This window comes from Mastacembelus armatus, chromosome 21, assembly GCF_900324485.2.
Source record: "Mastacembelus armatus chromosome 21, fMasArm1.2, whole genome shotgun sequence".
NCBI lineage: Eukaryota > Metazoa > Chordata > Actinopteri > Synbranchiformes > Mastacembelidae > Mastacembelus > Mastacembelus armatus.
Genome location: NC_046653.1, coordinates 18,850,220 through 18,876,916, shown reverse-complemented (window position 1 = coordinate 18,876,916; position 26,697 = coordinate 18,850,220). Strand labels below are relative to the sequence as shown.

Genomic DNA, 26,697 nt, shown 5'->3' with positions numbered 1-26,697 from the left:
ATGGTGAGCTGTATGCCTGAACAGCAGGCACAGAAACACTAATGTTCATAAACTGAAGCAGTGTGTGTGTGAGAGGGAGACTGAGGGAGGAAGCGGGGGTGGATGGGAGACAGAAAGAGAGCAAGAGTAAGAGCCAGAGAAAGAGAGAGAGAGAGAGATTTATTGTCTCATCTGAGCCCCTGTACCTTGTATTGTCCTTTCAGCATCTGTTCTTCCACTGCTGCGGTCACTCTCCATCTCAGGGGTCAGAGAGTCTGAGAGAAGAGAGGGATCACCGCCGTTAAACATTCCTGACATCCACCTATCACAATGCCAGTTTCACAGCATCGTTCATTCAAAACAAGAAGCTAAGCCTTCGAGCTGTATCTGCCCTGCATGCAACTGAATGCGTGATTTGGAAGAATTGTGCTTCTCTGTGAAATTACCATCAAAAAACAAGATACCGAAATCTTTGGTTTAACACTATGGAATATTTGACCTTTCACAGTATGGCCCTGCATTGCTGCGTTGGTTGTAAAATAATATAATAATGCAATAATGTGTCGAAGGTAAAATTGACCAAGTATTAATATTCATGTTTTAATTTTATAACTGGTCTAATAACTCCACATTGTATACTACTAGAGACAGTCTTCACCAATGAGCTGTTGATGAAAGGGCCCCTACAAAGGCTGATCTGATTTGACAGACTTTCTATAAAAATAGTTATATAAACTGAAAATATATCCTGCTTGGAAACTAGCTAATAACGCTGACACTAAATCATGTTTTATTAGTTCGTCACTTCTGAATGTGAAACCTGATCTCTGCAAAAAAAAGTCAAGCTGTCAGACAGGAAATAATAAACCGTATGTAGTTTTTGAACTTGAGTTACTTTGTATTCTGATAATATATAGACGTACTCAATGACTGTGCTTAAAATCAATAGAGCTAAAATAAGTTAATGATCTGATTAATAGATTGGCACAAAATGAACCTGTAACTAATCATTTTCCAACAAGTATGCCACCTCCTCTCTATCCACTTGCAGCTTCTAAAACATCTTATATAAGTGTAAACCAAATATTGTGGCATTTCAGAGTGCTATAAAACACGGCATGTCAAGACGTCACCACTGGCTTTGAGGAACTGTAACGATTAATCAACAACATAATATTTTATGATAAAAAAAAAAAAAACTTTGTAGGAAATAATGAGAGTGAAATGCAAACATGCAAACACTTAAGAGCTGAAATTTCGAACATAAACAAGAAACATTCACATTAAAAGCAAAACAGTATTAATCTAAAGCTGGTGGTACTAGTAAAGTAACATATGGACTGAGTCATCAGGCGACTTCATAACATTTCTAAGATTTTCCAATTAACACGTTTTCCCCTCATTTGTCCTACTCTGAATTCTTGGAAGTAAAATGTACAATAACAATGTCTCACTGTGGAGCATCTGACCGTTGAGTGAACGCATGCTGTCAGAGGGCGAGGGCTGCTTCAGGGTCTGCTCAGCCTGCTCTCTCCTTTTGGACTCGTACTCTAGAGCTTCTTGGAGTTTCCTCTTGGCCTTCTTCTCCTTCTTCAGACGCTTCTGAATGATTGCTGAAGAGAAAAGACAGCAAATGAACCACAAAGCAAATGAAAATGAACGGGAACACCTTATTTTGAGTACCATCTACTGTTATAGAAACAAGCCGAATCAATCCAACCTAAATGTTTTATTATATATAATGATCTTCCCAAAAAAGAAAATGTTAGCTAAGGCTGACTGTGGATTAGCAAACTGCTAGAGGGAATTAAAGCAAATTGAAAAATTTATTGGGGTATTTTTCATGAATTTCTCTCATTAAACATAAACGGCACAGTTAGCATATGAAGCTGATGCATTTAACATGAGGCAGAAAGTAAATTTCTCAAACTTAATGTGTATTTTCTACTATGTAAGAAAATCATTGCTTAGCAGATCATTGTATGTGTAAGCAGAGGAAGAAACAGCAGTATGTCATCAGGTTTCATCAGGAAACATTACCCATCAAGAACTATGCAGAACTATTTATGTATATTCAAGAATGATCTCGTCTGCATGAGCGCAGGCCTGTGAAGTCTGTGCTCACACATTTAGACATGCCCCACCAGCACACACAGGGCTGACAGTGGGGCTCAGCACCAGGCAGACACCAGGCAGTACCTCTGTTCTTCTGCTCCATTGCGAGCTGCTTCTCCAGAGTCTCCCTGAGCTCCCGCTCTCTGAACAGCTCCATCTTCAGCTCCGTCTTCTCCAGCTGCACCTGCTTCTCCTGAGCCCGTGCATTGTCAATTGCCACTTTTAGCAGGCCCTGCGCGTGCGCACGCACCCACACACACACATACACAAATATACACAGAGGCATATATGTAAAATGGGGAGCAGGTACAGAGAAAGCAATGTGGGCTATTTAAGAGCTTCTAAATGAAGTGACAGGAAACCACACTGTATGTCGGAGTAATTCATTGTACTGCCCACAGGACTGAAGCACAGCAGAAGGCCAAAAGCTGATTGCTGCTACATGATTCCTCTCAGACATATTACCACCTTTGCTGGTACTTTTATGTCATTATGTTTTAGCTGCTCCACAAGATCGAGTAACAGTATCAGTGTTTTTGTGATAGTAATCTTTAAGATAATGAATAATGACAGCTAATGTGAGAGTGCTGGGTATGTCTGACCCCTTTTGGTGAAAGCTGTGAAATACACGTGGACTCAAAATGTTAGAGCTGTTGGAACCAAACCAAAAATAACTTGACGGGCAAATGTGGAAGATAATTTTCATAAAAGAAGCAGGAAACACATTTCAGCGCTTTCATAATAAAACCTGAAATGAAGTATCTTACGGACAGAGTTCCAGTGTGTTAAGTACAGGGTAAAAAAAATTTAAATGGGCAAGGTCAGCTTCTTTACACTCCATTTTAAATCCTCTTCTTTGGTTCACACTGCTCTTACATCCTCCACAGCTGACAGTTGTAACCGGACTCATATAAAAAACACAGTAAAGTCTCTGTGGCACATTTTCAAGCTCCTCACAGCACAGCAGGAATGAATAATATGAATGACAAGTATCTCATCATGTATCAATTACAGTACTGCATTTCCAAATGTACTACTGACAGGTCTAAATTGAGATAAGATGCTGTGTTTCCACATGTATGTGTCATCACATGAATGCCGTACAGTAGCCTGGCCATTTTCATCACAATTACTCCCCATCCACATGCAATTATATCAAATGCACTGGGCTATATCTTACTAATTGTTGATTCTTCTGACCCCAATTTATTCTAAGTTGCTTTATCTTAATTTTCTGCTTGGTTTCATTTTGTTGATTTGTATATAAATAGTCAATGCGAAGATCATTATCAAAAATGACTTAGTGGAGTGTTCGGAGTTTGCAATAGGTTTACTTGTGACTTTCTAATTACCACACAGAGCCAAAGGAAAAGCAGGACTCTGATGCCAATGTTACAAGTGTAATGAGAAGGGCAGCAGTGTACACACATCATTACACAGACAGAAGGCAAATGCGTTCATCTTTCTGACTGAGGGTGTTTGAGCTGAAGCCTAAATGGCACTCTGACTAGATGGGTATTGTTAAGGTATGCAGATTTACAAGTGAGTGTATCTATCGCCCTTGCGTGCATATCTAGCATATCTAAAAGTAGATGTGGATGACAGCCAATTTTTGACTAAAAATGAGCTCTCACAGAGTGTGTCCATCATGATAAAGATTTTTACCTACATAACTGAGCAGAGAAAGTTGTAAATTATGGAGAAATTTTAGTAGTGCTATATTTCATTGCCAGACAGTCATTAAGCTTTAGTAATAATAGTATAAAAATTAATAAACAAAACATAGATACAATGATGCTTTTTGGAAATCATGAAGAAACCATTCATTTGGCTTTAGGGATACCTGCTTAATTTTCTCTTTAGCTACAACTGGGTTGAGCATTTTACTGGTTTAGTCCTTGATGACAAAACACTGTCATTAAACATGTCAGTTGATCTCATATAAGCCTTTTCAACTCTTTTCACATCTATGGTGATAGTGTGGGTTAAATAGAGGCAATTAAAACTACTGAATTAAGTGGGACAAAATAATACCAGCTATTTACAACTTCCAGGCATATTTACACTCACAGTTAAATCAAACTCAATACAATTCAGTATCCACCCTTGTTAGGAAAGTCACACTATCTGATTTTTAAAGAAATGTCCAAACCTAAAGCCTGTATGTGTAGAAAAATGGAAATATAGAAAATGGTCTACTTTGGAAGCAGAAGTGGGAGTACTGGCTAAATGAGGTTTTTTTCCCTTTAAAAACTCTCAGATTCATACTCAAGTTATTACTCTTAACAGTATGTTTAATGAAGTTATATGCAAATGTGTTCATTCTCTTTCATTACGAGGGCACAACCTGGTAGACAATACCTGTATGTTGGTGAGAAGAGTCTCTATTGATGACAAGCCATCTGGGAAGAGAAATGGTGAGGGGAAACCAGGAGGCAGTGCCTGTCCAGCCAATGATAACCTCTCATAACTATCTCTTGCTGTTGGGGTGCACATTGGGTTGTCCTCTGCAAAAACAAAAGAAAATACAGTAACATTAAAACTGATTAATCATTTATTAAAAGTACTATTTGTGCAACTGGAAAACAAGCTTAATGGTATAAATTGTAAGCTGTTTTTGGTCATTCTAAGATATATTGACCTTGACATGAACTGACCAGTAGCAATGACTAGGTCTGTATTGATCTCCAGCAGCCAAAACAAGCTCTCCGCTCTTCTTAGAAATATAGTGGACAGGTCCCTTAGAGATTCCTTTGTATTGCTTTTTCTCAAGCTCAGGACCTATGTGCAGGGTTAAACAATATCAGGCTGGACATAAATCCAGCTTCCCCCATTTAAGAGATGTCATGTGGACTCCAAAATCAGAAGCAGGCCCACAGTTTGACCCCAGAAGCTCAAGCTTCCTTTGTGTATGCATGCACGGGTGCCTGTCAAACCTCAGATGACATCATTCTCCATTCATCACCGGCAGAGGGGTAGGGCCCTGCCATCTGCTGTCCAGCCTCTCCACCAGGCCTCATAGGAGGAAAGAGGAGCAGGAGAGGGAGGGAGTGAAAGCAGGAGACAAACCGGCAGACACAGATACAGCCTGGCCAAACTAAAACAGTATGTCAGCCACTGCCGTTTGTTGCCCCATCAGATCTGACACATGTTTTTGTCCAGTGAGCTTTTATCAAGCCAGCAATTCGTAAGTGCTACCATCTTGCAGAGAGACAGTTTATTAAACACATCTAGTCTAAAAAAGGTCTTCACAGGAAGTCTGCACCATCAGCTGTTTAATTGTTAATTTAATGAAAGGGGGGGAAAGTTTTATTTGTAATGTGGAACCCTGGCTGTGTTGTGCACAGCACCACTCTGCTCTCATCCAGTATTCATATCTGTTTATGTGGCAGGCTGAATCTTGTACAAACAGCGAGTGGAGCTGAACAGCCCTGCCTCTCCCTCCCATCAATATTCACCAACGCCAGCCAAGTGCTGGGAACAGCTGGTCTTACATTAATTAGTTTAAAGTATTTATTTCACCCATCCTCAGAGCAGATTGAGCAAAAACATTGGAGATTATTTCAAGCATCTGCAAATGCCCTGGAAACATCTTCGCGCCAAAAGTCGAGTGTTAGGATTCACAGTTTAGGTTTGTAATTTGGAGAACTTTTTTTTCTGAGAGGGGAAGATGTTGAAATATGCACCGCTGGTCCGTGGAGAGAGTAAACAACCTTTCTCCTTTTTCAGATGGAGTTCACTCCTGTTGATTAATTAGAATGGATGGTTGCCTAATGGATTAAAATTTGTTTATAATTTGACTTCATAAAAATAATGAATTGCCTACTTTTAAGAAGCCACTCCTGTGGTAATTTGTTTTGTTTGGCGCAGACCTGTCTGCATTTTGAGGTGGGCGTCTGGGTGGAGATATAAAATGCACTCTCCTTATACAGTGGCACAACATGAAAGTCCCATTTTATCTCAATAAAATAACTAATCAAAGATCAAAAGCATTACAGTTGGCTCCAGCTCAGGTTGATATAGATGTATTGCATGCATTATATGCATGCATCACCCACCTCCAATAAAATCACCATAACAACTAGAGACGTTAGTAGACCTCGGGGAAAGGTCTGCTGTTGTAGCTTTGTAATTGATTTGTACTGTAGGCACTTTGTCCCTTATTTAGTGTTGGCATTAATCATAAATCATTGCTTTAACAAACTCCGGCTTCCCACTCAGCAGGCCTCCCCTCCAACACAATGTTGGATCACACAGAATATTTGATGGCTTTGTTGCAGGGGAAACAACCTGTCATGCTCTGGGAAAAGCAAACAGCGTGTTTTGTTCGACAGACTCCAACTACCGTACAGCACCCCTTGTCAGATAACATTTCCACCAGGAGCTATGCATAAATAACAGCATTTTCAAAAAACATAAAAAAATAAAAAAATTTAAAAAAAGACATGGGAAGCTAATAAGTGGCTCATTTAATCAATATAATCAAAACTGGCTTAATGAAAATCAAATGTAAATTCCAGAGGAACATGATCTAAATCTCTTGTTTCTATGCTTTTAATGCTATTGCCCCCCCCCAAACTACCCCACCCTATTTCTCCCAGTGCCTGGCTGCAAATGCTGGCATGTGTTTGCATGTTTATTTCTCACCATCGTTCCAGAATCATTGACTTCAACTTAATTACAGCGACAGGCGTTGGAGTGATGGGGGCCGGTGGAATGGAGTACTCTGTTTCCAGGTGATATTTCTCCACTAGCAAGGCTGCCAGCAGCAGCTGTGACAGCCTCTTGTGCTTACCGTACGGTAAAGGTACAGTTAAGGCCCCGACTATGAAATACTGTGTGGAAAAACACTAGCAGGTCACCCCTGTCACAAATAACATTTCATGCACAACTGTTTCAGCGGATAATAGGAGCCACAAATAAAAATGGGACGCTGTAAATACAATGCATTCTGAATGAAATGCCATAATTTAAAACAACGCCCCCCTCCTCTCTCCATCCTCCTCCTCCACCCTGTTCTCAATAGCTGCAGAGGGAGTCCTTGACAGTGTGCTAGCAATGATGAATCACCTATCCAGTTAATTTTCTCACTCCTTATGTGTTGTGCTGCTAAAACAGGGGCCCAGGAATTGACTTGACAAACTATGAATGTAAAAAATATCACTTGGAGGGATCTGGGCTTATCTCCAATTTACATGTTATTAGATTTGTGTTCCAAGCGGCACTTGGACCTAGCAAAGATGAGGCAAAAAAGATGGGGCACATGATAACCAGAGATAAAACATGTCTAAAACCCACTTGAAAGCCTTTGAAATATTTGATGGAAAGTCACAGGGAGTGGAGAGAAGCAGAGGAAACTGGCCTGATTTAAAATGTGACAGACACACATTGCAATCTGTGGTAAATCTAGAAGAAACCTTGGGAAATTTAGCTGCAATCTCTGGATAAATAGCTGTAATTGACCTTGGGAGTTGAAAATGTGCCATATGTTTCTGGTTCCTGTGTTTGAAACTGGGTCCCTCAGGACATTTCAGCTGAGTCCTCACATGAAGGCAGTGTGAGCGGGAGGAGAGGAAGATACAGAAAGACACAAAAAGAGAGAAAGCAAAAGACGACAAGAAGAATGCCAGGGATGAGCGATACAGTAGATGGAAAGACAGAACAGTTGAAGACAGAAGATGGATGGATAGATAGGTGAGGCAGATTCTGGGGAAAGGGAGGCTGGAACTGAATGGATGTGCAGAGAATGAAAGATTGACAGAGAGAAAGAGAGACAGGAAACAGAGAGAGAGAGGGAAGGAGAGAGGGAAAGCAGAGCTACTTTTGGCCGGCCAGTCGGTGTGATATATTGACAGGTGAAGCCTTTGTCCTTGTGAACCTGTGTTCCTCCCAGCAGGAGAACTGAATGCTAAACCTGGAGGTTGTCAGCACAGCCAACACAAAGCAAGGCACTGCTTTTCACTGCACAATTACATTTGATTTGACCTGCCAGGGCTGCAGAGAAAGCAGCCTCCTTCAAATGGAGTAGTTATGACCTCTCGGACAGCCATTAGCAGCTAACACAGCATTATTCCACCTGCACTTAAAGCGCTGGATTTGGAAAATCTTGTCAAGGGAAATATCTGTCTTCTGGTACAAATGCAGTGATGCAGAGCTGCAATTTGAGCACTTTAAAAAAACATGAGCCTGGCTTATCTTGCAAATGTCTCCCCTCACAAGGGTCTTTCAGGCAAAATAAATTAATCTTTAACTGTATGATAGGTTGAAGCAGATCTTACAGAATGTCACAGGCTTATTTTAATCACTGGATATATTATTCGATATCTCGTGTTTTGTGATGTCTATGCAGTTGTGAAAGTGACTTCCCACGTGTCAACAAAAGCTAAAATGAATTCATCCACAGTACCTGACAGAAATATTGTACACAGTACTACATAATCCATCTAGCGGAGGGTTAGATTGACTTGCAGGCACCCTTTTCTTAAAATACGTAAAAATAAAGAAAGAAAAAGTGCTGTGAGAATGTGTGTGATGATCCGTACAAAACAAATTCCTTTAGAGTGACTTGCATCACTTGCATATGTTGTGCATATGTGGGTGTAATGTACTGTATACACTGTGAACAAAGAGAAAACACATGCACACAGATGTATGCAAACAAAAACCTTCAAAACACATACACATCCATTACACACACGCACGACACACACACTAATGTGCCCTCATCACATTTAAGCTAATTTCCTTTTCATCACGGAGAGAGGAAAATGAGTGTTTGCCCCATCCCTGCTGGGGGACAAAGTCAAGAGCCCCGGTCGGTTTGGGCTAGATTAACAGGTAACATTTGGCTCCCACTCTCTTATCACAGCATGAAAATCAAACCGCGTGTTTTCCTCTATCGCTCTCTCTTTCTCCCCTCCCTAATGTTCCCTTCACTTAGAGATGAAATCGCTTGCTGCACAAACCCATTTGGAGAAAGGAGAGAAGGTGAGCGGGATAATCAGGCTGGCCACTGGGCCGTGTTTCCTAAATGCTCTCCAAAACATTACTGTGCACAGGCATAAAATTAGCGGCAGGACCTTAAAATGTTGACATTTAGCATGACTTTTTGGAGAGTGACACTCTCATATTTTCTTGTAGGATATCATTAAATTTCAACTGCCCTATGGCTGTGCCTTTCCATTAATAACCAATTCAGTGTGTCACTTCTCCCTCTCTCTCACTCTCTCTCTTGCCACCTTTTTAAAGTAATGAGTCCATTGCTTTGCCTTAATAAATTGAATCGTATTCTCAAGGCCATATGAAGATAGAGCCACAGATGGACAGGCTGCATGGCAGAAATAACCATAAATCCTTTACTGTCAGAAAGCCAGTCTGAGGTGACAAAAGAAGACAATTGCGATGCTCAACTGGGATCACACTGAGATTACAAAAGACAGACTGAAAGGTTGATTCTCTCTGTTAAAACTCTTTTCATGGCAAGGATAAAAAATATTGTTTATTGCTTTCATTACTGAGGAAATGATTAGATTTAAGAATCTAATCATGCGTGAATACTAAAATACTAAGAGATGGATTTCCATAGTAGCCTGCAATATGCATAATGTGCAATGTAAACAATAGTAGAGAAAGTGATGAACTACAATTTGTGTTTTTGGAGCACGGACAATCAAAATAGATTTTGCCATTTGTTTAACTGTTGGAAAAAAAGCTGGAAAAAGAGGTCGAGACAAAACATCAAGAGAAAGAAAAATGGAAACAGTGAGAGCAAGAAGCAAGGGAGCAGAATCCATGTTGACTTCCATTCAGGAGGAAGATATCTTGTCTTTTTATGCAGCCCATGTCATATTTATTGCATAAAGGTCAGAGTGTTCATTTGTTCAAAGTCAGCGTTTTCCCTCTCTCCTCTCCTCCATGTAATAAATGCAGGGGCTATGTCATTATCGGACCTCTGAGGATTACAGGCTTGGCTGACTGTGATGACTGCATAAAAGCATACAGGACTTTTGTTTCTGCCAGCGCACACCTTCAAATGAGCTCTTAAAGTGAACAGTGGTGGAGACAAAATGGCATTTTGTAGAGAGACGATCACAGTTAGAGTGGACGAAACAGAATAACGCAGGCTGGTAAAAGGTTAGAGATCGCTGCACTAAATCCATCACCTTAAGTTTTAGGTAAACCAGTAGGTTAAGACTATAGGGGGGAAAATCTCTTGACTGTAGGCCCAAACCATCAAGAAAATAATATTTGGAGAAGGGGATAAAAGTGGGGCTGTTTGAAGGAGCTTACACTGTCTTTGCATATTGAACTCCACCAACCAGGTCCATTTATGGACAGAGGAATCCCAGAGATTAAATTGGCCTCAACTATTGATTGGGTATTTTGCTTAAATCATTTCCATTTCAGAAGGGGATCATTTGTGCTGTATACCCCCCTAATCTCTCTGACCCACTAATCATCAAGCCATTAATTTCTCACTCTTTGTTTAGTTCTCCTTTGTTTAGCATTTATTAATTAATTATAGCAACTCCTCATGCAGCTTAACTTAGACAAGTGACTGGGGAGTCCTGTTACTACCCGATAGCAATGTGCATTCCAGTAAAATATGCCATCGAATATGCACCCAACATCACAATACACATGCCAATTACATATTGATAATTAAGCATTCAAACAAACAAACAGAGAGGAAATCCCCCATAATCACCAGGTTTTAATGGAACAAGTATTAGCTTGGTGTGGTTGGCCAGATAGCCTGCTGCTAGATCAGAGCTTCCATGGGTTTGGGAGTTGGAGGGTGGGAGGGAGGGGGCGAGCAGGAGAAGACACATTGGTGTCATTGCCTGGCATTGCAATCCTACAGGGAGAGGCTCTGCCGTTCTGTTGCTGCTGAAGGAGTGTTGGCGATGGCTGTTGCTAATCCAGACTGGATATAGTGAGCTGCTTTTAAATGAAGATGAAAGAACAAAAGAGGAAATGGGAAATGTAAACTTTAAAGGGCCTGGCTTAGTAGCACTTGCTCCGTGGCTGCCTGGTGTAGAAGCTCAAAAATGGATGCAAATCCATTAGTAGTCCTGGTTTCACAGTTATAAAAATACTTAAGGGGTTTTAACAGGAGCAACGTGTTAAACGTGTGGAAATCTGTTTTGATAACATTATTCATAACACTGGCTTTGCGCTGTGTGAATTAATAACACTTCATTTACAGACGGAAGAAAGCTGGCATGGTATTTCCAGTTAAAGAGATTAATTTTTAAACACCTAATTGACAGGCTGGGGTTAGGCAGGATAAGCAACAGACTATAAGGCTGCAGCTGCAAAGTCAAGGTGACTGGAATACTCAGAGAAAGGCTTTCAAAAAGCAGAATAGAGAGCAGAGAGGGAGGGAGTGAAGAGAATTAGTCCTCAAGCACTTCTCCCTCCGCCCCCTATTCTTCCTCTCTTTATTAGGAATGATTTACTTTCTCAGTGAAAGGATATAAAAGCTCAAGTATAGCAGCGTAATTATCGCAGAGTGAAAATTTAAAGGTTTGACTCACAATGTCCTCAAGTCAGCGAGCAGACTGCCAGACGATAAGAGTGACTGTGTTCAACACTCGGCATCCAATTGGTTGTGTTTTATGGGCTTTGCCAAGGAAGAGCACACAAACAGCACTCGGCTCTGCAAGTCTGTAAACATGATGGACTGTGGCAAACTACTAGGGATGGTGTTTACCTTGGCAGAGCCTGGCCCTGGCATGTCGGTAGCATCACTTAATTACTGTTTACATGTAAATATTAAATTATACAAACAACCCCACAGAATGTCTCCAAAAGTACAGAAATACAGATTCAGGGTCAACCTTATCTGTCTGCAACAGTTGCTGCTGCTAAGATATGAAATGTTTTGAATCACAAATTTTCTGCATTGTACATAATCTTCATAATTGTTTAATGCTGTTGTCCAAGGGCGTTCGGGTAAATGTGTTCCCATGATCTGCATAACAGCAGATGCTCAGATATGTAAAGCCCACCTTGTGTTCTCAGAGAGAAAGAACAAAAAAGAAGGTTGTTGTTCAAAAGAGATTTATCAGGAACAAGGACTGTGATCATTAATGTGTCCAGTCAAGACTGATACATGATTCTTTTGATTACAGAACTGTTTCCTTGACAGTCCAGAGCAGCATATATAGCAGAGCACCGGTGCCTACTGTGCATCTCTGGTATGGCTGAGTAAAGCACTTGTTCATTTGCAGTGAAAGGTAACATGAAACAGGCCTCAGCCTTCTGATGGACAGCGAGATTTCACCTTCGCCAGTGAATGATAATGCATTATTAAATTTGCCTCTCTGCTCACTAGATACACTTAGCTGACCACAGCATATTTATCTCCCCATCTGAGGCTCACGTCTTGGCAGGAGAAAGCATTCTGTCACTTTTGAGGCATTTCAAAGATTAAAAAGAACCTCTCTCTTTTCAGCGTTCCTAAAAGCATCTCCCCTTTTCAGTGAAATGTGATTAGCAGGAGATGGTGTCACGCAATGGAACATTCATGAGGGGGAGAACAAATATCCAAATGAACTCCCATGTCCTCAAGGAATAGCCCCTCTCTGCACCATCAGCAATCTCTCCCACATGGGCTGGGGAAATTTGATTGATCCTCTATTGAATTATTTTTTTGCACTCTTTCATTTCAACAGGACGCACTGACAAGTTGTTTGATCATAAAGCATTATTGTCTGCCAAGTCACATTTCAGGGTTGTGATGGCTAATGATCTTGCCTCCTGACTTAGGGAAAGTAAGGTAGTCAGCATGTGTTTGAAGCTTGCAACACCAAGGACATCAGGAGGACTGAACAAAAAACTATGCATTAAAGGCAGGAAGATGAAGAGAAGGAGCTTACACTGAACATACCGAACTTTTAATGATACTGTGAAGAGATACCATCAATGTCAGTGAAATATTTACACCGCAAAAAGACCAGACAACTGATGCTGAAACTTTTGCCTGACCTAAAGTCCCTTAATTTCCTTTTATCACTGCAAATGCTTTGCAAAGGAGGAACAGAACTACAGACTACAAAGGCTAGAAATGACTTTTTTGTCTTTTTCATCTTTTTTTTTTCCCCAAACTACATCCACCCTCTCTTCATCAGCCCATCAGTATCCACAGGTCCTTGGTAATAGACTGTGACACTGGTACCTGCTTCATTTCATCATTCAGACTGTAAACTGGGACTACAGACGATGCACAGTGCACGGCCCTAAGCACATCAACTGGACATCCAGGCAGCACCCTGACAAAAGAAAGACGTAGCAAATTGCTTTGTCCATTGTGGTCAGACTAGTGCTCATTCCATCAACAATTGCTCAGTTGATAGCAGGTATGAAAGGATGCACCTCTAGGCGACATAATACTCCACAAGCTTCCATTTGTGCCTGGCAGGACATTATGAGTGCATCTCCTGTTGTGTCAACAAGGATATCTAACATTTACCCAGGAAGTGCCAATATCATATTACCAGTGATTCACCCGCTTTTAAAATATGGTTTACAGAATCAGTTTACATACGTAGTTGCCTCCAACTCTCTTGTCAGGCATTTTAGCTCAGCATAAAAGAGATGTGGCATGTTTAACTACAGTGGGAGGGCTGAGGTACAGTGGCGAAATTTGTTGTTGGCAAAACGCTAAAACTGCCACATGGTATTTAAAGAAAGTCTTCTACGTACATACATATGGCTCGTGTTGCAAACACCTTTTCCCCAAGGAAATAAAATGATGTCAAGTGTTTGATGTCTAAAGTGAGTTTACAGTCAAAGGCTTCTGTACTTTTCAAATTTCCCCTTGTTTGTCAGCTACCTGCTGTTTCACGAGACAGAGGCTTGTCGGAAGCTACTGCCACAGACTTTCTGTTTGAAGCAATTCAATTAGTCACATGTGAGATAACACTCGGCTTTCTACTGGCCTTTTTTCCTCACACATCATCTAATGTCCCTTTTTTCTCTGGCAAAATTTGGACAAAAAATAATCAAGTTCAAACAACAGCGCCCAAAAAACTACCATCTGGTTACTCTGCATTGGGTGACACAACTTTGGAAATGGTCTTTTTTAGACAACAACAAAGAGCTTTGTCCTTCATCACCAGAAATGACATGAAAAAGATGAGACATGTTCATAGGATATGAGTGATGTGACATTATAGTGGCTGTTTCTGAGGTGTCTGGTTATTTAAAAAGCCTCCATATGAGCCAGGGCACTGCATCCTGCCTCTGCGCCTCCTGTGCTCTCTTCTAAGAGTGCATTGCGAGAGATTAAATTAATGCTCTGCCAAGATCATAAAGATCAAACAAGTGGAGAGATATCATTAAACCATTGGAATGTTATCTCATTTATCTAAACAAACTGATGCGATGAACAAGCCTAATTAAAAAAGCTCACCATAAACAAAGCTTTGGATGGTGAGGCCTCTCCCTCTTTAACAATGAAACACATTTATTTTATTAATCTAATGCATCATGTATCATATCATTACAGTTCAATATATCTATCATTAATTTTATTCCCTTCACTTAAAGCTTTTATTGGAATTACTTTGGTTATTAGTTGGTTCTAATGTATTGGTTACCTCTGAATCTGGCTGCTACAATCTCTCTTATCTCGCTGCATAAACCTGTGCATGTTATTCAAATTGCCTCATTTATTATGATAGCTTCCTCATGTAAATTGTGCTGACTGCTCGCCCTTGCACAGTCCTCATTAGACTAATGAAAACCTTCAAACGAAAAAACTAAACAACCTGCCAAATAAAGGTCTGGGGTTATTATGAAAATTACAACTGTGGGAGCCGGGAGAAGCTCTCTTCATTAATTCATGCTCAGCAAATTGGTAACTAATTTAGTTGCACTCCTCTGCATTAATGGGTTATTTTATAAAAATGTTTTCCATAGCCCGAGACCTCTGGTGCACACACTGGAGAGCTCAGAATCCTAATCAAGTCCAGTGACATATTAGGAATTGACAATCTCAAAGATAATACAGCATGTGTTTGCAAGTAGATGTGTGTGGGTCAACTATCTAAAATTGGTGTGGATTGCTGGGTCATTTGCTTTCCTCACTAATATTGCAAAGGAATTACAGTCCATTTGTGTTGATTATCTGAGTATGGAGGAGGCACTTCAGTTAAGAAGTAAGATTTCTGCTACAGAGGAAACATTCAGGTGATTTAGTATGTGGACACTTGGTTAAATCTTCTTTCTCTGTTTGCGTTGTCGTGTTTGTTCGCCTAAATCACTTTTTCTCCCAAACACTGTTAAACACACACACACACACACACTTCAGATAGTTTGTGACCCATAAATTCAGCTCGTGATCCTGCTAATTATTACTATTCACTGCTTCACACCCTGTGAGTGAAGGTCTAACACTGATCTTCACATCAGCCTTGCCTACAGGGAACATACAGCCCAGTGATTTCCATAGTGGTTTTAATATCATTATCAGCCTCACCCCACCCTGTATCACTCAATACAGCACAGTACAGCTCTTGCAAAACCAACAGAGAATACTGAAATCTATTATTTGCTTCATTTTGTATTTAAGCCACTAAGCTTGGTAGCTTTCTGTTTCTGTCTTTTTTATGTGCACAGCAAAACTATAATTAAATAAGCCCAGCAATTAATAAGAAAAAAACACTTTCTCTGGACAGTGTGATGGAGGTTAATATTTCCCTAGTGGAAACATTAGGAAGCAGCACAAGTGAGCAAGTGCCCTGCTTTATGGTGCTCATTGTTTACTATATTAATGTAATGTAGGTTTTAATTTGATGTCTTAAAAAATGGTAAAAATCTTATAAATGCTAAATCAATGTGAAACCTGATTAAAACAAAGCTATTTGCAGTACTAACAATCAGTAAGTAGCATAACCACACCTATTCACTGTAACTGCAGTGTATAATGCACTATATTACAGCAAAGGTTATGGGTGCATGGTGCATTGTGAAAATATTGCACTATGCAAGAAAGTAATGTGCTATAGAAAGTAATGTGAGCCTTTAAAAAAGCATGTATCTTTTGTAGAAAATTACTAGAAACAATGCACTCAAATCTATAGATTTTTTCTTTTAAGAGGGTGTCATTAAATGTCATCATAGCAGGTGTAATATAAGGCTGACACACACATCTGCTATAAATGTAAATCACCTATAGCAGATAAACACAGTAACACTATGGAGTTCAGAACAGAGGTTGCTCCAAACAACAAAATGTGGGGGACACTTTATCTGAATGTTATACATCCACACATACTAACATTTATATAGGTCACCACTTCTTAAGTGCATGTTTTTGGTTTGTATATAAACACTGTATATATTAAACTGAGCCACTTGTGGGTGTGACTGGCAAGTTTAGGAGTAGTGTTACACTGACTCAGTATCTGCCTGAAAAAACTGCCAGATAAACTGTAAAGCCCAGGAATATTGAGTATAACTGCAAATTTTGCCAAAAGCTCAATATTCCAGATGTTAAAAGGTTTTCAACATTGTTCTTCTAGATCTTAGGTGTTTCTGTTGGTAAACAAATTGCACTAGGCATGCAGGGTGTTTACTGATGGAACAACACTTTCTTTTGATTATTTTTTCAGTGATGAAACTGGAGTTCTCTTCTGTGGCAATTGTTATGAAAATGACTTTTATCTGAGTTTATTCAGGCAGTCTGATCAACAATGGTCTCAGAAAGTTGTGCCTTTGGTCACACATTAACCAAATGTGGGCTCGTTGTCTCTAGTATTAACTCAGTTGCTGCTCCTGCCTCCATTGCTTTATGCAGACTTACAAACACCCTCTGTTCAACTCAAACGCTCTTTGTTATCAGACTTAATTTTCACAATTACATCTTATATTAACAGACTTGCACAGTAGAAATGCAGCATAAAAGCAGCATTCAGTCACTTGGTTTCTGACATGTTTATACATTGAGTAACAACAAAATGCTAAAAACTACATCACAGCCCCTAAAATAAAATGTTATGTGTTATAGTACTATTCTAGTATTAGAGTCTAAGAACAGAAAACACATATCACTGAATATTTTGCAGACTATACCACTCTGTTGCAGCTTACATATATACCACTCAAATGAAGCTTGACTTACCTTTGTCAGCGTGCATCCTCTTTGCTTCATGGCTCATATCATGGGCCAGGTCTCCCTCTTTAGGCCCAGGCGGTATGTTGGGAGACAGGCCTAACAGGGCTTGGTTCATAGACAGGCCATTGTGGTGTGCTGCTGGATAGAGGAAAACAAAACAGACATGACATTACTAAGAACACCTATTTCTGCCGCATTATTGTAAATCTCACAAAACAACAGTTTAAACAGCTTGTTTGGATTTTAATCATCACTAGTGATCTATGTGACAAACTGTGTGGTAATATAGAAACGTACGTATCCTGTCTGAGGAGCTTTCTGTGTGAGCTGGGGAGCTGGACACACTGCTGCTGCGGTGGGACGATGGGTGACTGCCTGGCCTCCTGTGGTCTTCTAAGGAAGGAGCAGGGGAGGGACTGTCCGGCACGCGTTCCTGCAACCCCAGCAGCCACAAAGACACAGACCCCAAAATAAATATCCGATGTAGAGCGAAGCATTACGCACAGGAAGGAGCGGGTTATGTTTAAACCAACTAATACTGCTGCTTTCTGTTTTAAAATTTACCTTTATAACTGAGGTGACCATTCTGGAGGGCAGACTCTGGCCCTGTGCTGCGGCAGCCATGTTTGCGATGGTGCTGAGGTGGTTCATCTGGCTCATTGCCATGGTGACAGAGGCTGGGGGCAGGCTGACTGGGATCAGGGGGTGTGGCATCATCATGAAGGGGAGTTCCAGGCCTGAGACACATGAAGAGGTCGTTGGTTACTCAATGATGCATATTATGAGCAAGATATTCACAGGGGAAACTTCTGAAGCTCTGGCTGAAAACTCCAAACCTGCTACTGTTAATTCAACAATCAGTAATTCCCACCACTGAGAAAGCCTTTAAATTGGTGTCCAATAACACTAAAGCTTTACAGTGCCATCCATTAGAAATAAAACGGAATAATTCAAATTAATTGCTTCTCGGGTATCTTTCCATGTTAACATAATACACATAAATGTTTAACAACATACAGTATGTTAATAATAGATACTACTGCAATAATAATATGATAACTATATACACAGTCATTCAAAGACCAAAGTTTACACAGCAATAAAGATGCATCAATTATTCTATGATGAATAAAAAGGGCACATTATGGAAATTGTCTCAATATTTACATATAAAAAATATCTCTGTAAAAACAAAGGCAATCTTGAAAGCCATTACCCAAATGACTAGTTAAATGTGCTAATAACAAACAAGTACTGTCAGACTACAGTATGGCAGTGACTTTAGGCTAATTATAGTAGCTTATATTTTAGACCAGAAAAGGACAGAAGAGAGCGAGACCAAAACGAGTAAAGTCACTTTCGGCTCACGCAATAATGGGATTTTCATTTCTTTCACTTTTATATGGACACAAATTATTCCATTACAACATCAGAGATATCTTACAAATGTTTTAAATTATTCAGCTACTGTCTCGCCTAATTGGAAAAATTGAAAACATGAGTAGCCAAAAAAATGGACAGAATAGCTAATAAAGATACCATAGTTGGTAGTTAGTTAGACTGTGGCCCTGCACTGTGCTTCTGAATGGCTTGATGAAAACAAGGCACCTTTTCAAAGGACATGAGCGCAGGCAGAAGGTCAAAACTAGGTGTCTGTACCTCCCCTATCCACAGCACCCCTTACCTCCCCCTCTGCTCTGTGGAGACTTTGAACTGGCAGGATCAAAAGTGACTGGGAACAGTTTGGTCTCATTCCTCTACCACTCAGATGCGTTTCCTCAAATGCTTTAAAGAAAACCTCACAGACACTATTGGATCTGATTGAGCTTCTCTGTTGATTTTTCACTCCTTTTTTCTCTCTTTCTTGGCAGCCTGGTTCAAGGGAAAAAAGCTGTATGAAAGAAAGAGAAAAAAGTACTACAGAATGCTGATCCACAAAACAACTCCACTCTTCTTCTCTCACAAAACATCAGTAGCCAAAGGGCAAGGAGATCTGCATGGTGAAGCCTCTAAAGAGAAGGACACTGGTTGAAAATAAAAGGACATGAGAAGTACTCCTCTCTGTCATTCCCCTCCTTCCAAAAGAAGCATTGATTTCCATAAGAAAGATTGCATGCAGTTTCTCAGTGGTGAGTATTCCCAAACAATATAAAGAAGGGGAGATTAAAGAAAGCCAAGCAGCACCTTGTATCAGCGCCTCTGCTGTACCACAGACTGAATCAATTACTACTCAGCAGGCTAACCTCAATTAAAAAAAAACACCACAGAGGGCCTGATTGCGGGGGTACTTACTGTAGGACAACATGGAGAGGTCTAGGCTACCTATCAGTCTTTCAAGGCCACTGAAGGGCCAGAGTGAGGAGACTTATTCTGCCTTTGAGGTGGATACATTATACCCATTCAGTCAAAAACAATTACACATAAAGACACATGAACTTAAGAAGCCAAAGTTGCAGCAAATCAATAAAGTATGAAAAAGAGCTGGAGAATCACCTAAAACACCACAAGTCTGATCAGTTAATCACATTCTTCTATCTCTACATACTTCTTTTTGTTATAGCTTGCACTTGATGGTGCATGAATTTGACTGACGGCCTGGTGGGAAAACACTGAACCTCTTTTTGCTCAAAGGGGAATTAGTCTTGCTTTTAGTGGCTGTCCAGCCCCTTTCTTGTCACCCCATCTTAGAGCAGTGTTTCTCTCATAAAGGCCCATTCAGGCCACTGCAGGGGAATGTGCCAGAGACCAATGAGGGTTCACCAAATCCATTTATTTATAGCTGAAAGGAGCCAGGTGAGGTCGATTCAAGAAATCTGGCATTTTTGCAAGACAGTTAAGTGTTTTCGTTTCATTCATATGCAATTTCTTCCAATCTGCTCGATTTACTCTAGTTAAAGGATTACAAATAACTTCAGTACACTGTCCTGAAAAATTGTGTATTTCTTTCCTAAAGACAGAATCAACAAACAGTCAGACTCATTAATCACATCTACATTGTGTAGATATTCCAGTGGGTAAACTGTTAGAAACAAATTTGTCAGTTTCTGTTTATCTCTGATACAGAAGTTCAGACCTGATGAGTGGTGAATTCCCACAAGCCCCCCTCTCTCCTGAAGGGCATAAACAATGCATTTGGAGTAATTTACCTGAAGTAAGCCTGAGGGACCTGCAAAGGTGAACTCCTATTTACCATCATTAAAACTACAAATCACTTAATACCAATATAAACAGCTCAGCTATTATGTCATGCAGTGCCTGGGAGTTCAGGCATGGATAAGCAAAGATCTGAATCGCGAAGGATGAATTGTATGAATTAAAACAGCCCTTGGTAACAACATGATTAAAAAGCTGTTACATCAGAATCAAACGGCTCGGCTGACGGTAGGTCCGATGCTTAAAAGAATCACACCGAGAAAAGATTGAATGTTGAATGTTTTAAAATAATTAAAAAGAGAGCAGTAATTTATTTTGATGACAGAAATGATAACCTGCAGTGATTTGTGCAGCAGTTAATCTTCATCTGAACACAGGACTTCAGCATTTGTGGCCATCTAACCCTACAGAGGAAAATAAGAAAAAAGGAGCAAAGCTATTGTCAATGAAAATGGTATGGAGGTAGCAGCCAGCTCCTTACCCTTAACTCTGTTGTGGACAGATTTCCCCTGACAAAAATTAAACTAGCTCCTACTTGGCACTTTATTATCTCTTCAACTGAATGATTTATTGTTTGTGGAGCAGAAGAACCAAAGAGAGGGGGAAGATTACATTTCCAGCCAAAGCTCAAGCCTGATCTCGTTTTTTACTCCCTCTGTCCAGGAAAAAAGCTCCCGACAAACAATAATGTCAGCTGTAATTGATCGGAGGTCGCCGGCTGGGCCTGCAGTAAAAGCGCACTATTTAAGCGACAATCGGCCCCGCGCTCTTCAGACGCTGGCTAATGAAGCTGTCTGTCTGGGCTATTTACCTTCTCTTAAATGGAAGGCGAGAGATGTACTGTAAGAGACAGGGCTGGAGAGGATCTGCCTCACGCTCCTGTGAAATAGGACCTGCACATGCCTGAGGAATGTATAATTGGTTGGCACAGCCAAAGCTGGGGATCCGGTGCTAATTAAATGACTTGTTTAAAGCCTATCTGTCTTTGTTTGGGAGGCTCTGGGCTTCAGAACAATGCATTGTAAATGCTGTTGTCAAACAAACATTCCTGGTTATCCTTTGATTTGAATTGAACAAGACAAAGGGCTGATTTGCTCCACGCTAAGCCTTTGGTTTTCATGGTGTTGAGATATTTTTTCCTCTTCTGATCTGTCAAACTGAACAGAACCACTCTAGTCAAGCAGCTAAATGGACTGACTCACTGCACAATGCATACGCAGCCCACCGCTGCAAAACAATCTCAGTTTTCCTCCTAATTGCGCTTGTAAAATGCCCCCATGTCGTGTATGTATTTCTCCAACAAAGGTGAGACGGTGGTGCACACACATGGAGTCTTTGTTGTGGTCGTATCAAGGGTTTGCACACCAGTCCCAAAAGGAAATGAATGGCTCATGAAAAAGTGTCTGTCAGGGAGCGAGACATTTAGAGGTCTCTCCATAGCACTAATCAGCTATTCATCTTTACTATAACTGTTAATCTCCTCCAAAATCAGGGGCCCTGCCATGTGAGCTGGAGGGAGCCACAGCCCTTATAAATATGTTGTCTGGCATTGTGGTGCCCCTTTACACAACACAAGTGCATGCTTATATATGCACAAAAACACAGTGGCTCACTCACACACATACACAAAGAAAAAAACAGACACACACACACACACACTCACACAGATGGCAGGTTCAGTCAAGGCTGCTGAGTCCTGTTTCTCATTAAAATAGGGGGAGAGAGGAAGGTATTGAGCTTTGATGTAGCCACCCACAGCCCCTCAGTGTCATTGAATGAAACTTTAAAGCATTTTGTGTTTACACATTAATGTTTGTAATAAAGCAAACATCTTGCCTTTGTTAAATACCTGCTCAACGTACGCGCTCACAAGCAAAAACACAGACACATAAAAAAAGAGGCAAATACGAAAACATACAGGTAATACACATTGAGACAATGATGCCATATAGATAAGTGTGTAAAGGTACACACACGGAGCCAGACGGACATAAAAACACATGCAAACAATATGCTTTACATTCCAAAAGCCATGATGACTGGATGCGTTTCAAGCTAATTCACATAAACAAACAAAATCTGTTTAGCATGCCAGGATAAAGAGATACATTTTCCAATGATTCAGGTAGGCAAAGATTTCCTGCCAAGATGCCTAATGTAATGTAATGTAAGAGAAACCATGATAAGAAAGCATTTCTGGTTTGATGAGGTAACATAATTGCTTTCCTACCCAAACCACTGGAGTGTAACATGTGGTAGAAATTATCAAGGAGACAGACAGAGGTGTTTGTCCTTTAAGTGTATAAAATCTAAGGCAGGCAACTTTTACAGGATAATTTAAATCCTCGGCTCTAATGGCACGCATTCCTTATGAAAATTGAAAGATCAATCATTTCTTTGACAGATCTATTGTGAAAAAAGTTCCTCCTATCTTTGAAGAGAAAATGCTAAACACGTTTCGCCACCACCCCACCCGCACTAGCCCCCATTTTAGCTGTCTATTTGTCTCTTTGTTGAAAATGTTAACGCACAGGGCAATAATCAAGCCATATGCTTGCATGTGGCAAATCTCATTACAGTAAATGACCTTTACCAACCAATGCCAACATCCTTGTGCTTGATAACACAGAGCGTAAAGAGCGGGAGAGACAATGGTGGGCTTAGTTAACGCAATCATGCACATGGCTGGGGGTAGCTGGGAGAGCCAGGCCTTCAGGACACATTAGCAGACACTGGTCGCTTCTCTAATTTGGGTCGGAACCAGGTTCACTTTGCATTTGTAACACATCACTCTTGATAAATACACAACGTCAGTGTGAGAGCACAAACATCAGATTACTAACAATAAGCCGTGGCACAGAAAGTGCTGTGAGCAGAAGAGGAAAGCAGAAGTAGTGAAGAGATATTACTAGCAGCTGTTACTACTGCGGGTGCAATATATTCAAGCCCAATCAATAAAGCTCCTACAGACAGTGACACCCAAGCAGACAGAGGAATCATTTTCATCTGATACTTAGCAAAGGCTCCCCTTTTAAAAAGATTGCTTTCAGTCAATGACAACCAGTTGTCATTTGACTAAGGCTCCTGAAATGAAATATATTGACGAGCGTTATCAATCACAGCCCACTCTGCCGTCATATCACTTTGATGGAAGGGGGGGGGGGGGGGGGGGGGGGGGGAATCAGTTTACATGTGGTCATCAGATCATCTGTTTTAATTACAAAATTAGCATCACTACCTCCTGCACTCTCACTTCCTCCATTACAATCACCTCATGAGAGAAAATCAGTAATGGAGTATAATTTACAGTTGCAGAACTAATGAGTTCAAGGTGAACTGTGTGATGTATTTGACTGTAATGTGAATTTTGTTTCACTGCAATCTAGAAATATGCAGTTAATTTGGATTAAATAAAAAATAACATTATGTTGAAGACATTTTAATTATTTTGCTGGAATGAGTATTTTGTTAGGGATTCTAAACACAATTTACCAAGAAATACCTTCCTCTGTTTGTTCACACTGTGAAGGACATGCTGAGATTGTGAAATTCCTTAACACTGTTTGAACTTGCTTGCTCTCTCCCTCTTTATCTTGGTCCCAGAGGAGAAGCTGTGTGATGGTGAAGATGTCTGGGCTCAGTATGGCTGATAGCTCTATTTGGATGAGGGTCCCCATATCATAATTGAGAAGAAACACCTTTTGGTTCAGGCAACCAACAGAGTGCTTTTGTGGAACACAACCAAGTATTTGTATCACACAAATGCTCTTTGATTCTCCCCATGATTGCTGCATAGTCGGGCACTGGAACATTTTTACAGCGTAATCACAGTAAAAGAGATTGGCATTTTCTTGTTGTCATCACTGTATTGTTATTACTGTTATTTTGTACACAGCAATATTATTACTCCATGCTAATGTGTCCTCTTAGACATAATCATACTAAAATGAGAGCACATGATATCCAGGCTCTAATGCTGCACCATCTTAGTTGTATGTGAAAACTGCTTCACACTGTATGCAATTACATGCTGTGCATATTTCACATTACTCCAACCTGCGAAAGCTCATCATCACTGAAAGGTTGAATGTCATTTATTACACGTATCACATTTACACCAAGTGACATTGTCTTTTCGAATTGTGTTGATCTCTTCACTTTCAAAGGTCAGCCCCTTCCCTGGCTAAATTCAACCTGACAGAGAATAGTGAGGAGGGGACAGCCGAACGCATGCATCACCCCCGCAACACCCCCGCATCAAAGCGCTCCAAATTAATCTATCCAATTAATGAAGAATGAGGCCTAATGTTGATGAGAGATGACAACTCGACTGGTCAGTTGTTTTTTATAGCTCTGCTCTCGCTATTGTGAACTAACCACAAGAGACAATCAAACAAATATTTCCATGACACGAGGTTTGTCTAGCATGCTGTCTCTCCGTGTGTCTCTTCCTCTCTAGAACACTGCAACTCCGCTGTCACTCAAAAATGATAGAACTTGATATGGATCATTACGGAAATAATGTTTAATCAATTCCCCCTGTTATTGTAATCTATTTCTGCACTTGTCTGCATTTGTGTATTTTGTAGCTACATCAGTGTGCCACACGATTTCACAATCATGCATATTCAAGTATTACGCTGATGCTTAACAGCCAACGCAACTGGAATTAGAACGAGGACATTAGACTTCATTAAAAAGAGAAATCATTATCAGGTTTATCTTTTGAAATGTCTATTAAAATGTGTGTGTCGTTCCTCACTTATCTGTCACCTGGCTCCCATGAGTCTGGCAGACTAATAGAGAGATGGTGAGGGCCAAAGCCCAAGAGAGAGACAGAGACCCATCAAGCTCTTCACTCAAGCTGGAAGGCTGTCTGTCTGCTCTGCCACTCTCTGTCTAGCTCAGTGTGTCTGACTCCTACAGCCACTACTCCCCTTTATCCCCAATACTGGCAGCTTAAATTTACCCTATTTCGTCCAGTGCAGTCTTGATACCAGAATAAAGAAAATCAAAACATACCACTGTGATTGCGTAAATCAGACAAGACAATAATCTGTCAGTAAAAGAGGTGTTATGATATATTCATGAAATGAATTCTATTCAGCCTATGGCTACAATCTAGCTTCTCTCAAGAGCTCTGGCTGACAAAGGCTCCCACAAGAGAGCTAGAGAGGAAGATGGATGCAGTTGCCCCTAGACACTCATATCAGGTCAGTATGTGCTTTATCCCCTAATGGTTAAGGTTAGGATTGAGTAGGGGGTGACATGAGATCTGAGCCTGAGGGCCATTGTTCTGTCTAGAGGAGCAGGAAGTAGCCACCATCCTCCATCATGGCCCACATTTAGTTGCGCTGGGCCACTAGCACTAGTTCAGCTAGCAGGTTGGAGCACGCAGCTAGCTAGTTGGATGTGTCCTTCCACCCAGAGAGCTTTATTATTAGAAAGGACATAAACAGACTAATTAAATCGCAGCAGTGGAGCTGGGCTGACAGCTGGCGCAGAGAGTGTGACCAAACAGATCCCTATCAAAGAGCAGGAGCAGTGTCTATATATGTGTGCTACTTTTGTGTGCATGACTGCCTGCGTCTGCTGACACTCATACTTGTATGCTCCGTATGTATGCATGCGTGTCTGTTAATTTTACCTACTTCCAACTGGTGTTTATTTTATAGCTGATGACTATAATTTTTCTAATGTAATTTCATTCATATACACTGTCATCTCAAAGTCTTATTTATTGGTCTAGTGCAAAGCACATTGACTCACTGATATGATCCAAAATGGTACAAATGCTATCCAGCAGAGCAGTAAACACTCCAGTAATTAGTGCATGGTCTCCAGGCTGACTCCACTCAGCTCTGCAGCATGGCCAAATGCGGACCCCATATAGAGAGGAGCCTAGTTATGCATTGATCTCGGAAAATTAAGGCTAACTGCCCCAGATTGCAGCGTCTTGATGTACCTTCTGGATGAGCAATGTACTATACTTGTATTGTTTGTAGAGTAAACAGGATGATTTGGACTTGCTGTGCTTTAAAATGAATACATCTTGAATAATTAATGACACCCCTTAAAGTGTTATCTGTATGACCGCAAATCTAGAACCAGTGATGATGAGAAAATATGGTTTTAACAAGTCAATAATCGTGAGTGCAACAAGAACAGCCTAATCAATGAGTCTGCAACGTTTGCAAACAAGGACTTGAATTATAATGCCAATAATTGATCCCTTCCATTTTTTCCCCTTCCCCTTCATGTGATGTCATTGGTTATTGATTGTTTCCTGCCAGTGGAGGATGATGGGAAGTTTCAGAGTTTGTTTT

The 26,697-nt window shown here is 40.5% G+C and overlaps 1 protein-coding gene across 5 annotated transcripts in view; it reads right to left on the bottom strand.

The window, feature by feature from the left end:
- Positions 1-26,697, bottom strand: part of dachd (dachshund d) — an 88,887-nt gene that overhangs the window by 3,854 nt on the left and 58,336 nt on the right. Inside the window, exons 4-10 of one of the 5 annotated variants that reach the window (XM_026295759.1) lie at positions 17,783-17,955; positions 17,516-17,660; positions 17,225-17,356; positions 4,456-4,601; positions 2,179-2,326; positions 1,434-1,592; positions 186-254 (exon numbers count right to left, since the gene is read on the bottom strand). In XM_026295759.1, the coding sequence (XP_026151544.1) occupies positions 186-254; positions 1,434-1,592; positions 2,179-2,326; positions 4,456-4,601; positions 17,225-17,356; positions 17,516-17,660; positions 17,783-17,955 (972 nt within the window). The remainder of the gene's footprint in view (positions 1-185; positions 255-1,433; positions 1,593-2,178; positions 2,327-4,455; positions 4,602-17,224; positions 17,357-17,515; positions 17,661-17,782; positions 17,956-26,697) is intronic. The other 4 variants (XM_026295763.1, XM_026295760.1, XM_026295761.1 and 1 more) reach the window with 4 other exon arrangements.